General features: G+C 40.9%; 1 protein-coding gene across 2 annotated transcripts in view; it reads left to right on the top strand.

The window, feature by feature from the left end:
- The window catches only part of tcf7l1b (transcription factor 7 like 1b), a 34,340-nt gene extending 24,169 nt beyond the window's left edge, over positions 1-10,171 (top strand). The window contains exons 5-12 of one of the 2 annotated variants that reach the window (XM_067606158.1): positions 2,628-2,763; positions 3,347-3,449; positions 4,046-4,129; positions 6,025-6,168; positions 6,317-6,473; positions 6,566-6,673; positions 6,864-6,915; positions 7,464-10,171. In XM_067606158.1, coding sequence (XP_067462259.1) covers positions 2,628-2,763; positions 3,347-3,449; positions 4,046-4,129; positions 6,025-6,168; positions 6,317-6,473; positions 6,566-6,673; positions 6,864-6,915; positions 7,464-7,942 — 1,263 coding nt within the window. In that variant the 3' untranslated portion in view covers positions 7,943-10,171. Of the gene's footprint in view, positions 1-2,627; positions 2,764-3,346; positions 3,450-4,045; positions 4,130-6,024; positions 6,169-6,313; positions 6,474-6,565; positions 6,674-6,863; positions 6,916-7,463 lie in introns of both variants that reach the window. The other variant, XM_067606150.1, reaches the window with a different exon arrangement.
- Positions 10,172-13,303: the final 3,132 nt, after the last annotated feature.

Raw genomic sequence — 13,303 nt, 5'->3', positions numbered from 1 at the left:
TGTCTTTCCTGGAGTTTTGAAAGGCCTCTGAGCCTCCCACCCAGAATCGCCTAGCATAAAGACACACAAAGCTGCGGGGTTATTCAGTTTGTTCTAAGCTCTCTTCCCCATCGGCTGTTTGCCTAGTAATTCAATTCAGATGTGCAGGATCCAAAAACATGTTTGCTTGAATGAAATCCACCCCTCCACCCACATTGACCAAGGACTGTGCTTTTCTTAGCGCCGTTCCAAGTTGGACAGCCAAGCGAGGTACTGCCACCTCGGCCTTTTTAGTTTCAAAACCTCTTAAGAGACAGACATCTTTTCTCTGCACCGGCTCAGCAACTTTTCGCTGTGTTTTTTTTTCTCCTTTTAAACCTTCCTGTTACTATGCCCAATCACTCTAAGACCAGTTCTGGGTGTTTTTACTTTCTGGCTGTGCAGGTATGCACCACTGCAGACCTGTTTGCAACAAGCGCGTCTATGTAAAGAGCATGATTTCTGTCTGTCGATGCAGATACCATCTGGTTCCAGGTTGCTCTTTATCTGTCCTGTCACGTAGATGTTGTTTATATTTAAAACACGGCTCATGTTCTATGTGGTTTCCTTATTACACTTTGCTTGTGGATCATGAAACCGGGGCGTATGAAGCTGTCATGGGCTGGAGGAATATTACCTCTACACATAAAGTGAGTGAATGAAGGCATTGATACGTTAGTGCTTAGTTTTAAGCCATGATTGAGCCATTAGTCTAGCTTTTTAATTTTACATGCCCACTTTTTATACTCTCTGCCCCGTGGAGGGCTTAATTAATTTAAATTGATTTAAATAATCAGTCTGATTTCGATGGATTTAACTCAAAAATGAGGAAGAGAGGAATTTGCTTGATGAGGTAACCATCTCTATCCCCAACGGAGAGACTCTGGCAGGTAGGATACAGGTCAGAATAGTTTTGCATGTGTGTGCTCAATTTTTCTCCGCATTTTGTCGTGCTGCTGAACTGAAAGGCAGCCTAGAGTTGAAACTAGTGCCTTCGAACTTAGAAATATGTTTAGAGCACACGATTGGTGTATTCCAGAATATGAATTATTAATAGGCATCATTTCAAATTCTCACTGAACTGCTTCCCAAAATGTGTTGGCACCCAGGTCTAGAGGTCTCAAACAGCCCTCACAATATAGGGAAAATTCAGGCATATTGTACATGAAGTAGAACAACAAAGTACAACTCAAATATACATGACATGTGGGACCTGGGATTTCAACCCTGCAAGTCAACAATATTTCTGCCTTGAAGCTTTATCAAAGCCTTTTCTGTGTTGTGAGAAATTGTGTTTTTGGCGCATCACATGCATTGACCTTATATGCTCCAGGTCTGGAGAAACTAAAAAGGTCCAGAGGAAAGTGATCTTAATATAGCCATGTTTAACACCAGTAAATATTTTCCTCACTCCATCTGGCATTACCAGAATCAAAGCGTGCTTTAGACATGGGAGAAACCAATTTGCTAAAGATTTAAAAGGAGGAAAAGGTTGGACCTTCCTTAAAAAAAAAAAAAAAAGTGGCAGAAAAAAAAGCATGGCTAAGATTTGGAACAATTCTAAGCAGCTTGAAGCAAGAGAGTGTACAAATGTCTCAATGCAAACCTTGTTCCCTAGCAGACCACGTTGGAGAGACGAGAGGTTGAGAAGGGGGTGGGGAGGGATATTGAAGAAAGGTTAGCCTGGAGGAACAAGACTCCTTTCTCCCCCCCACCCCTTGACCCTCCCATGTGACAAGTTGAGCCAACAAGTGCTCTATTCAGCCAGGCAGCCAGGGGAAATGACTGCGAGGCTGAGCGCTGCCTAATGAAAGTAGAGACGCTGTTTGTTATTATTGTCTTCATCATCCTCGTTGTAGTCGCAATACCGGTCAGATCTCGTCGACGATCTGCACTTTTTTTCCGATGTTTTGTTGAAATAGCTGAAACAACCGTTTGAGTGTTTCAAGTAAAAGGGAGTTTCATCTCTGGACATTGTGTTCCTCACAACCTACGTTCTGTATGTTAGGTTATTCTGAAGTGTTTTTGTAACATTAGGGGTCATATGCAGCACAATGTGTGTCTGTTTCCCATACTCCCATCAACTGGCTGCTGTCAGACTGAGTGGGAGATGGTGTCTCCAGTTGTTTATGGGTATGTAGTTTACCTTAGCCTGATTGTGTTTGTTTGTGGGCTGCTGGTGTGACTTTTGGACTTGGTGGCACTGTTGTTTTTCTTGTTGGACTGAACAAACAGTTCTCTCCTCAACTAAATGGCCGTAATGGTCTTGGCATGTGTCTGCGAGGCTTTTTAGTGTTCCTTGGTGCCGGTCCAGATTGCATCACAAGGCACACGCACAGACTGTGATGTTTACCATGGAGGGCATTCACACATGATGGCCTATTTACTCCAATGCATGTCTTTTGAACAATGACAAACAGAAGTCCTGTACAGTGTATGGTACGGAATAGTGATATGTTTGTTTCTTCTCCAAGTGTAGTAGCTCCGATGTGTTACACTATGTATGTTTTGGATGTTTTCTGACAGATGCTTGCTGTTCAGTGGTTGCCTCCCGCTCATAAACTCTATTTGTCTCTTCTTTTCTCTTCTTTTTTTTTCTGTATCAACAGTCCAATAAAGTCCCAGTGGTGCAGCATGCCCACCACGTCCACCCACTGACGCCACTCATCACCTACAGCAATGAACATTTCTCCCCCGGCACGCCGCCATCGCACCTCTCCCCGGAGATCCTCGACCCAAAGACAGGTAAAGTGTCTAATGGAAGGACATTCATTCACTTAATTGCACACTGTGTGTTTTAAAGTGATAAATCTGTCTCAGACACTCGAACACCCCCTGTAGATTTGAAAGGTGGCTGTACAAAACTGTAATTACATATTTCACTGAGCTCTAAGGCGAGTACCACTACACTCAAACACCAGACTCACCACAGCCAGTTCATCTTACCAATGAAGGAGACAGGCACAAACCAACACACACACTCCTGCTACTGAGCTTAACAGGGTCGTGTGTGACGTTTGAGAACGAAACAGATATGTTAAGACACATTTTTATTAAAAATAGTCACTATTGTAATCCAGATTTAATTCAAGCTGACCACAACTCTGCTCTGTGAAGGATGACACTACAAACCCGCACACTGCTCCAGCTCAAATTTAACACAGATTTGAGTGTAGATTATCAAGAGTATGGTGAACACGATGGAAGATATTTTACAGATTTGCAGATTAGATTTCCCCTTTATGAAAATACCATGTCACCTCAGCAGGTACAGGTATGCGCTGCATTTTAAAAAGCTTGTTTCTCCTGTTATCTGTGGCGCCTGCAGGTATTCCTCGGACACCTCACCCATCGGAGCTCTCTCCATACTACCCCCTGTCTCCTGGTGCTGTCGGTTCAATCGCTCACCCTCTCGGCTGGCTGATGCCACAGTAAGTTACTTTCCAGTCCAAACGGATAGATATGCTAATGTTATGTTATTGGTGCAGTAAATCCAAATTTTACAGTGTTTCTCCTGCGAAAATTAATTTTCAGATGCTCAAATGTGCTGTGCAGCAATCTTTAATCATTGGTACTTTTTTTTTTTAAGACAACCTTTGTGATTGTAGTTGTTGGGATGTGACAGTTAAAACACTTGTTGTTAGTTAATTAACTTTGTTGACCAATGTCTTGTGTTGAGATGAAGTTTAGCAAGGCACAGCTTCACTTTTGATTCATGTCAAGAAGCATAAAGACAAGCATGAAAACTTGTTGAAAGCAATATCTAGTTTTTATGCTCCTCTGTCTAAATGCAGGTGCACCATATCGGCGCTATAATAAATTAAAACATTTCAGTTTACCGGGAGGAATTTATGAACATTTATGGGTTTTGCTACGGGTCTTGTAATCAATTGCAACGGTGCTGTTCCACAAGCAGGGGATTTGAGTTGATGAGTAGAGGATTAGTGCTGGTGGGTTAGCTGTCAGCTGTGTTTGATCCACCTCACACTGGAGCTTTCCTCTCACTCAGTCTCCCTCTGTCTCTCAGGCAGGGCCAGCCCATGTACTCCATCCCTCCGGGGGGATTTCGTCACCCCTATCCAGCGCTAGCAATGAATGCATCCATGTCCAGGTGAGTGGATCATGTTCAGCAACACCCCCACCATCCCAAAGGGAGAAATTTAATATCTGCTGCTTCTATGACATTCTGTAATCACATTTCTCTTGCTTTCTTTGCCAGTGTTTTATACACTGGGTGAAATAAAGGGCAGGTGTGTAGGTTTAAAGCTCAGCTGTTCACATTGTTTAGAAATAGCATACATTTTATTTTGAATGGAGGATGTTTGATATCTCTCAGTCACAAAAATACGGGTTATAAAGCAAAATTGAATAACATACTTTCCACTTCTGACAAAACATAATCACATCACAGACAGCCAGCGTTGTCAGGAATACAAACGGATGTGAGGTCTAACAAGTTCAGCTTCTTAAATAGACTGAACGTGTTATTGGCATTCAGCGCTCCTCTCCTGTCTTTTCTCTCGCAGCTAAACTTCTGTGGTCATGTCAATGTTCTTAGCCACTATACAACACACACACACACACACACCCACATACACACACACACACCGCAGAGATGAAAGGGCTGAGAATCGATTAGGACAAATCAAAGCTCATCTGAACCTACACGTCCCATCAGACTAAACTCTCTGACCCTCTGTCAAAATTGGAAAGATTTGTAGTGAGCCTTCTGGTGTTAGTAAGAAATGAAATATTCAAAAGGGTCTCTGTGATCAATAGCATGTGTGGCTGCAGCCAAAGATGGACTCACAACAATCAGAACATATCTCACACATTCCTAAATGAAACAGGAATTCCCAAATTTGTATACATTATTGAATGCAACAGATGTATTGCATGCCAAATATTGCACCGACCCACACAATTTTCAGATTAAATATAAATTGTCAAAGTGTAATTGACATTTTTTATTCATCAGACTCAGTAAGACAACACAAACTTGTGATTATGAAATATCAGTTCTGAATTAAGAATAAAATGTCATGGCAACACAACAGGTAACATAAATATGATTTTATTACATTAATGTTACTCGGAGCATTATTTTTGTATATTTGGAGCTTAACTACTAATATCACTCGGAGCAAAACTGATTCATTAGGGACTAAGTGGGATGTTTACAGATACAGTTGGTATGGATTTATTACCATGGGAATGATATGGTTCATCCTTGTTTACACAGTATGAATTATTAAGTGTTTCAAAGACAAACTGAAAATGAAGCAAAATATCACTAAAATATCTCATTACACTGCATGTCTTAAATCTTTATATTCAGTCAGATAGTGAATATTACCTGGACTCCAATTCTATATTGTTTCACAGTGAGAAGAAGTTAAAACAGCCTCTGTATATAAGTTAATTAATACTGGGTTGGTTCATACTGTGTGTATTATAAGGTACAGCTGGTGACTCTGGACTCAAGCGAGTACAAGGCCATATTGTGTATTGTCTTGCAAAATACTTAAAAAGACTTAAAATAGAGGAATTTTCCAATTTAACATTAACTGGAGTGTGTGATAGTGGGGCATGGAGCTTAATTTCCCCCTTTGTCCGTTACAATGCTCCATTGTATTAACAATTGGAAATTGAGAGAGACACTTTGTAAAGGTGTTCTGTGTGGACGGCTGTCAGAACACTCTCCATGGTCTGGAACGTGGTAAGAAAAGTGGTTTCAGGTGTCATGGCCATGCTGTCACCATGGTAACAACACACTCCACTTTTCTCTAGCCATTGCTGAATAAAGGGGCTTTTGAAAAACTCTTTATTTGAACAAAAAGCAAGCATGTAACTCATTGTGTGTATGAGTTTAGTGTAGACAAGACACAGCAAGCACAGTGAATTTCACACGAAGGGTAAAGCAGGGCGGTTGTGCAGCAAGTTCGCTGAATTTTGTTTAACAGAGGTTCACTATTAAATGTAATTGTTGCCTCCTTTTGCCTTCAGCTTGGTGTCCAGCCGTTTCTCCCCTCACATGGTGACTCCACCGCCGCACAGCCTCCACCAGACTGGCATTCCCCATCCTGCCATCGTCTCCCCGGCCATCAAGCAGGAGCCCAGCAGTGATAACATCAGCCCCTCAATGCATGCGTAAGAACAATTAAAATAGTCATGTTTTAGTATCAAATCCCCCTTTTCTTTGTTGCACAATGTTTACCCTTGTTTGCCTTAACTTACCGGTACCGCCACACCATTCACGGTTTATTAACGGCAACTTTTCAATGTTTCGGATTAGCAGGAAATCACCCGTTCCCAAGAAAGAAGAGGACAAGAAGCCTCACATCAAGAAGCCTCTGAATGCTTTCATGCTGTATATGAAGGAGATGAGAGCCAAAGTAGTGGCAGAGTGCACTCTGAAAGAGAGCGCCGCCATTAACCAGATCCTTGGAAGACGGGTAAGTAGCACAGAGAGAGACATACGCATGCGAGTTTATTACTATATATGTGTTTACTAATCCTTTGATATCTGTTCTGTCTTTGTTCACAGTGGCATTCCCTGTCGAGAGAGGAACAAGCCAAATACTATGAGCTGGCCAGAAAAGAGAGGCAACTCCACTCCCAGCTCTATCCAGGATGGTCAGCACGAGATAACTATGTGAGTAGGACATCGTCATGATCAGAACGTCACCTTTCCATGAAAATAATCGTTCTTTCTCACTATATGACTGTAGCAGTTACTTGTGGTCACAACACTGTTGTTTCTAGAAACTTGCGTTGCTGCGGTGGTTTACTTTCACTATGAAAATCAGTGGGTATTTTTTACATCGCATTGTTAATCTGTGCAGGGAAAGCGGAAAAAGAGGAAGAGAGAGAATAAACCAGACTCAAAGCCAGAAGGTAAGGGGGCCTTTTGTTTCTGACCACTTTTATTTGTTTTTTTTTTCTTCACAAAGCAGAGTAAGACAAAAACTGTAGAAACTAACCTGGATCTTCACAAGTGCAACCTGGGACGCTTTTATTATATTTTTTATTATTTTATTTATTTACCCACTTTTTGGCATGCAATCTTTCCTTCACTAACACTTAAGCACTAACTTCTTTCCCCGTTCTATACTTCGACAAGCAGCTTATGAGGTTCAGTGCTAGTAAAGGCAGGTATGTCTGCTGTTGTGCAGTGAACTGTTTTTTTTGGGGGGTTTTTTTCATCATGCATGCATACCCATTTGAATATATTTAACATCTCGTTTCACTCTCCGTTTTTAGATGTTCTCTATTTCTATGTTGATGCACATGTCATGTTTCAAAACTTTCATTGCTATCATCGTCACTGTTTTAATAATCACTCTTTCACTTCTGTCACCAACGTAGAGGGACTTGTACCAGATTTTGAAGTCAGCCACAAGATCCATAATTCAGCTTCTTCGCTTTGCCTTTGTTTCCCCCAGACTTCTCGATAAGAAGCAAGAAGCAGTGTGTGCAGTACCTGCCCTCGGAGAAGATGTGCGACAGCCCCGCGTCGTCCCACGGCAGCATGCTGGACTCACCGGCCACTCCCTCTGCAGCTCTGGCCTCCCCGGCTGCTCCTGCCGCCACTCACTCCGAGCAGGCCCAGCCGCTATCGCTCACCACCAAACCGGAGGGACGCATGCACCACCACTTCTCCATACCTGGGAAGGCATCTGGATCCACATCCTCCTCCTCCTCCTCCTCCTCCTCTTCCTCCTCCCAACCTCCCATCTCCATCCCTATTGGTACTTCAGGTAGCCAGTCGACCACACCCATCCTCACCCGGCCAATCCCCTTCACCTCTCTGCACCCCTCCATGCTCTCTCCCCCTTCCCCTTTCCATCAGGCAGCCCTTCACTCCCATCATGCTTTGTTCCAGTCACAGCCCCTCTCCTTGGTTACCAAACCAACTGAATGAATCCACAAAGGCAATTTTCTCCCATTTATTGTGCTGTATATTGCTTTTCTTTAAAATAGGTATTAGAACAACTTTTTTTCTAAATAATGAAAAGGAAGAAATATTATTGGTCAATATTTGACTGTCTCCTTTTCTACATCTCTCAATGAAATGTATTTTTTGTAAAGTTTACTGCAGAACTGGTTTCTTTTTTTGATGCATTTATTCAATGAACCTCTTGTATAAAAGAACCAATGTACATAAAGTTTCTTTATAAAAACAAAAAGGAACAAAAACACATTTTCTTTTTAGCCAAAACCTGATTAATGTTAGTATTAAGTTTTAAGTCCTAGTACTGGCCAATAATTGCAGCCCCCTTTTCAATTCACGAGTGTGTGCCCCTTCTTTGACATGTTAAATAAACATTTGAAATTGTTTCTTAAAAGAAATGTCTCTTTCCTGTCTTTTCACATGACCGTGTTTTTTTTCATTTAATAAGAAGAGGTTTTGTTAACAAGGTAATGTGGTTTGAATTAATATTCTCATAATAGTGACCACAGTGCATAACAAGTTGATAACTGCTTTTTTAGGTATTCAGAGTGTAGCTTTAACGAGCAGTAACATTTTATTACACCCACACTGAAATTGAATAAAAGTCCATAACACACCTGTCATTTTTTTTTTAGCCTTCTGTTATGCTCCAGTTCTAAAAGTCTAATCTTCATAAAAATCTGCTGATGGTAGCAAGGAGTTTAATGTTTAATAAATCAGAATTAGGCTAACCACACTGGAAAAATGAGAGCTTGAACCAGGGTAACAATATTTCAAGCCCAAAATAAATACAAATAAAAAAATAATAGACATCTGCTCCTTCTCGGAATATTGCGTCCCATAACAATGACAAAAAAGCAGGTCAGCCCCATCCCAGCACACCGAACCCTGCTCGGGTTCCCTGTTCCTCTTGCACTTTTACTGCATCTTTATTCACCCTTTGGCACACTGCTTAGGCTTTAATTAACTCAGAGGTAATGGGATGGAGCCCCAGGGACCTCATTAGGCATTTCAATTAGTGAAAAATACACAAGGTAGGTTACAGTTTTTGGTGGCTTTGGAGATGAGGAGTAGTGCCAGGGATGGACCAATTATGTCAGAACAGGGGGACTGGCCTGGAAGAGCGCACTGACGTCCCCCCACCGCCTGACTTGGAGACTAAACCAAGATTTTACCAAGAGGGAGATCTATAAAGCTGTTACTCTTCAACAATATTTGAGCTGATTGGGCCATTAAATATATACATTTCACTGATAAAAATGACATTCCAGATAATAGACAGCATCATCAGGCACACTGGATCAACAGACTGATATCTGTGATAGTTGATTTTAAGCCCAGATGTCACAATGCCCAGTTAGTTTTGGAGAGAATATTATTAATTGCCCATTTACTGTCTATTATTTGTGACAGAATCAAAGGAATCAAAGGTCTCAAGACAGAATTACATTTTCAAGACAGGCTTCTAAAACTGCAAGCAGGTGAACTGTTGATGCGTTTCTGTTTGGTCCCCTTGATGAGGGACCAAACTGTCAGTCTTCCCCACTCAGTTTTAAGCAATCATTAGCCATAATAAGACTTTGCTTGTTTGCCGTTCTATCTTACATCATTCCAGGCACAAACCACCAGTCTCTTGTGCCACGGCTGCCTACTCTGAGCCACTTCACCAATCCGTCAGTGAAATTACAGGTAATGAGTTGTCAAAACAGCCAGCAAATGTGTCTCCTCAAGGCCATACATCTAGTGCAATGTTCAATTCTCCTAAGACAGTGCCCTTATTATGAAACTCAATCCCCAAGAGATGAGAATGACTTGAAATGTGCTGGTTATTTCAGGTTTTTCTTCTGGTAAATATACTTATTTTTTCACTCACATGAGTGTTGTTTTGAAGAGAATCGCACAAAACCTATTAAAACACAATTATTACAACAATATCTCTCAGATGAAATGCATTAAATAGCACATGAGTGAGTATGATTTTAAAACGTAGGCTTTTTGTTCTTTTTAAACAAAATATGTATTTGAAATGCAATAAAAGGTGTGTCATCTTAAAGTTGCCATGCTCCACTGTAAATGTAATACGCCACTGTTTATCTCTAATAATGTATCTAGTTGCTGCTTCACTCAACATCTGCCATGTAAGCACGAGGTCAGATTTAATACATGTTAATTTTGCTCATTAAATTCTTCCTATCTCTTGCCAAGGTTCTTTTTTGGGCATTCCTTTGATCTTGAATTTATTCCAGGTTAACCCTTTGATATATCGCATGGGTATTGTTGCACCTAGAACGGTTTTGTATGTGGCTATTTGAGAAGTCCCCAAAAATCTATAATTTTACCACTATGCATTGTGCAGTGCTTTAAAAAAAACAACCTGCACTAAAACACACCCGTCAGCATCATCCAGTCTAAATTCACACAACAAAAACGGCAGACACTGGTGGGTTCATATCATCGTGTTCAAACACCACATAAGATGAATCAGAAAAGACCGATCCTATATCTTCCATTGACTTGTGACCTTATATTCTTATTAATAACAGGATGCAGCGTTTGCTTCACACACGGTTTCCTAAAGAGATATTAATTGATTGTTTCTGTAACATTCACTGAGCTTAGCAAGACTCAGCTGGTGCCTTTCTGAAGATAGTTATGGCTGGCTGTGAGCTTAAGAACCTCCTTAATGTATTATTCATACCCATTTGACCTTAAAGATGGAAATGCAAATGGGTGTCAAGAATGAGAGGGATCATCGGACTTTTCAAATGTCAAATAGCCTGCCACAATTAAGACATATTCATTACAAGAACCCACAGGTCCCCCACACCCAGCTGAGATGTAAAACACCTCCAATTAACATTTTGATGATTATCTCATCTCTCAAGCTACTGCACACCTTTAATTGTAATTCCTGTAATATTTTTATATAGTATTCATGGGGCTCAGCAGTTAAGTTTAGCGACTTAGTGATAATTATTTAACTATTTACTATTTGTTATAAAGGAGATATTTTGGATGGTAAGATGCCATTATGGTTTAATTTAAGTTAATATATATATTGGGTTGATACTCTTTATCCCCCCAGTCACACACACACACACACACGTACCCACGCACGCACGCACGCACACACACACACGCACACACACACACACACACATGCACGCACACACACGCACACACAAAAACACAAAGTAATCTGTTGTCATGATGTGCTTTTATCAGTTTTTTTTAATGTGCTGTATATCAATACTGCCATCTGCTGTTAAATATTGACACAACTATACCTCATGTGGAGTAAATTATGTCAGCACCTAGTCTATGGGTGGCAGTAGTAACACAAATGTTTCCTTTACTCCTCCTGTGGCAGTTCATTAGTAAAAAAATATCTACTGTGCTGCCAGTAGCCAGACAGTTTGATCTTACAAGAGAGATCAGATACTTAGCTTTAAGGACTGCTCATTATGTCAGTGTTTGAATTCAAATACAAACACATCAAAAACAGATAAAGTGGTCAGTGGCTGATAGCATGCTGGTTATTTAACAGAATCTCTCAGCAGTTCCTGACTGGATGCTCACCATGTTCTTTTCTGTGATTTCTGTCATTTTGGGCCTTCACTTTATTGCACAATTACCAGTCTGGGGGAACATCTCAAGTCCCTTATTTGGGCTGCGTTTCATCAGGAGCTCCACTTCCCCTCATTCACTTACCCTCAACCCTTGGTATGACGTAACAGCATACTTCAATACTTCACATGGAGGCCACTTGAAGAGCAGAGGGAGAGTGGGCAGGGGAGGAGCGGGCGATGTAAATGGAATGCACTTGTCCTTGTGGACAGTAGTCTCAACCTAATGAGGAGCTCTCTCTCTTCTTCTGACCCTTAAATACCATAATAACATAAATAAACACTCAGCTATTGCATGGCCTAACATTACTATATTGTAAAAATGGTGTGCACAACAACATAATTCAATGTGAAATTTTGCAAAGACTCTAAAAAGATTTATGATATAATGCGGTTTTTGTTATGAACTGCAGACGTCATAAAAACCAAACAGCACATCTTTGTATGGTAATGAAAACTGAACCGAAATGTTAAACAAATATACTGGGCAAATTCTTTCCAAAAATAACAATATAAGGACAGAAAACATCTGTTTTAAATACTGTAAATCAGCAGCTCGTTGACGTCATATACTAAATGACGAGAAACCGCAATGCACAGTGGGTAATATGCAGCGCTGAGTGACCATCGTTGATCTCTCGCCCTTTCAGCCTTCACGGGGTCGAGCACACCAAGTTCACTTCAGTTTTTCAGAGAACTGGAATGACGAGAACATTTTGAACCTCTAATGAAACGCAGCCAAGGTCTTTCCTTGATCCTTGCTTGAACCGGAAGTCATTCCGGTCCGCCATCTTGCAGGCCGTCCCAAAAGCTCTTATTTCTGCTCTGAGGGGCGAGGAGGTATCTCTGAGGAGCTATGAACGAGGATTAGAGCAGCCTTCCGATGTCTTTTACCGACCGACATGCCCCCTTATTGGATATCAGTTATTGATTGGCCCCTGCAGCTGATCAGACTGCTCTGATACATCACAACATCAGTGGAGACAGATTACAGATAAACTCAAATGTATCACTCCCAAGTTTTATATTTTATTTCTTTTCTGATTCACCGTCTAGTTAAAAACTGTGTTGATTGTCGGTCTGTTCAACAAAAGAACTGTAAACAACTTTCTTCATCTATTAGAAAGATTTTCTTTTCGTGATCTGTTATTCCCCCCCATTAACTTTTATTATGGATCAAATCAAAGTCAGGGAGAGTCTGTCTGTCAGCAAGAAACACATTATAAACACATTTATATTTTACATTTCCATTCAGTCACATGTGAGGCTGAAATTCCTGAGCGATATGAGTTACATAATTTCCATTTTCCCTGAAACATAGCCTAATAAATAATTTCCAGTGTTCAAAAGACACTCTGATCACATTCTGGGTTATTAAAGAGTGAATTCACAATCAGAATATCAATAAATACAGACGCAAATGATGAATAAATAATATGAACGCATTCTGCCAGAGAAATGGTTAACGTGTCTGTTGGACAGGTAACAGGCTGCAGAGAGAAAACAGTCTTGCTCTGGCAGTGATAACTGTGTGTCTTTATTAGTATAAGCACGGTGCACATGTGTGCAGACACAAACTCCATCAGAAGTCGCTCCAGCTGTTAAAGCCGACTGACAGCTGATCCAGCTGTGATCAGCTGCCGCCGTCATCAAAAACGGACGTCGCTTCACGTGACGTTTCAGAGGATCCTCGGTGGGAGGGACT

This window comes from Thunnus thynnus, chromosome 2, assembly GCF_963924715.1.
Source record: "Thunnus thynnus chromosome 2, fThuThy2.1, whole genome shotgun sequence".
NCBI lineage: Eukaryota > Metazoa > Chordata > Actinopteri > Scombriformes > Scombridae > Thunnus > Thunnus thynnus.
Note: the sequence above shows the minus strand (reverse complement) of the source record. Positions and strands in the feature narration are given on the sequence as shown.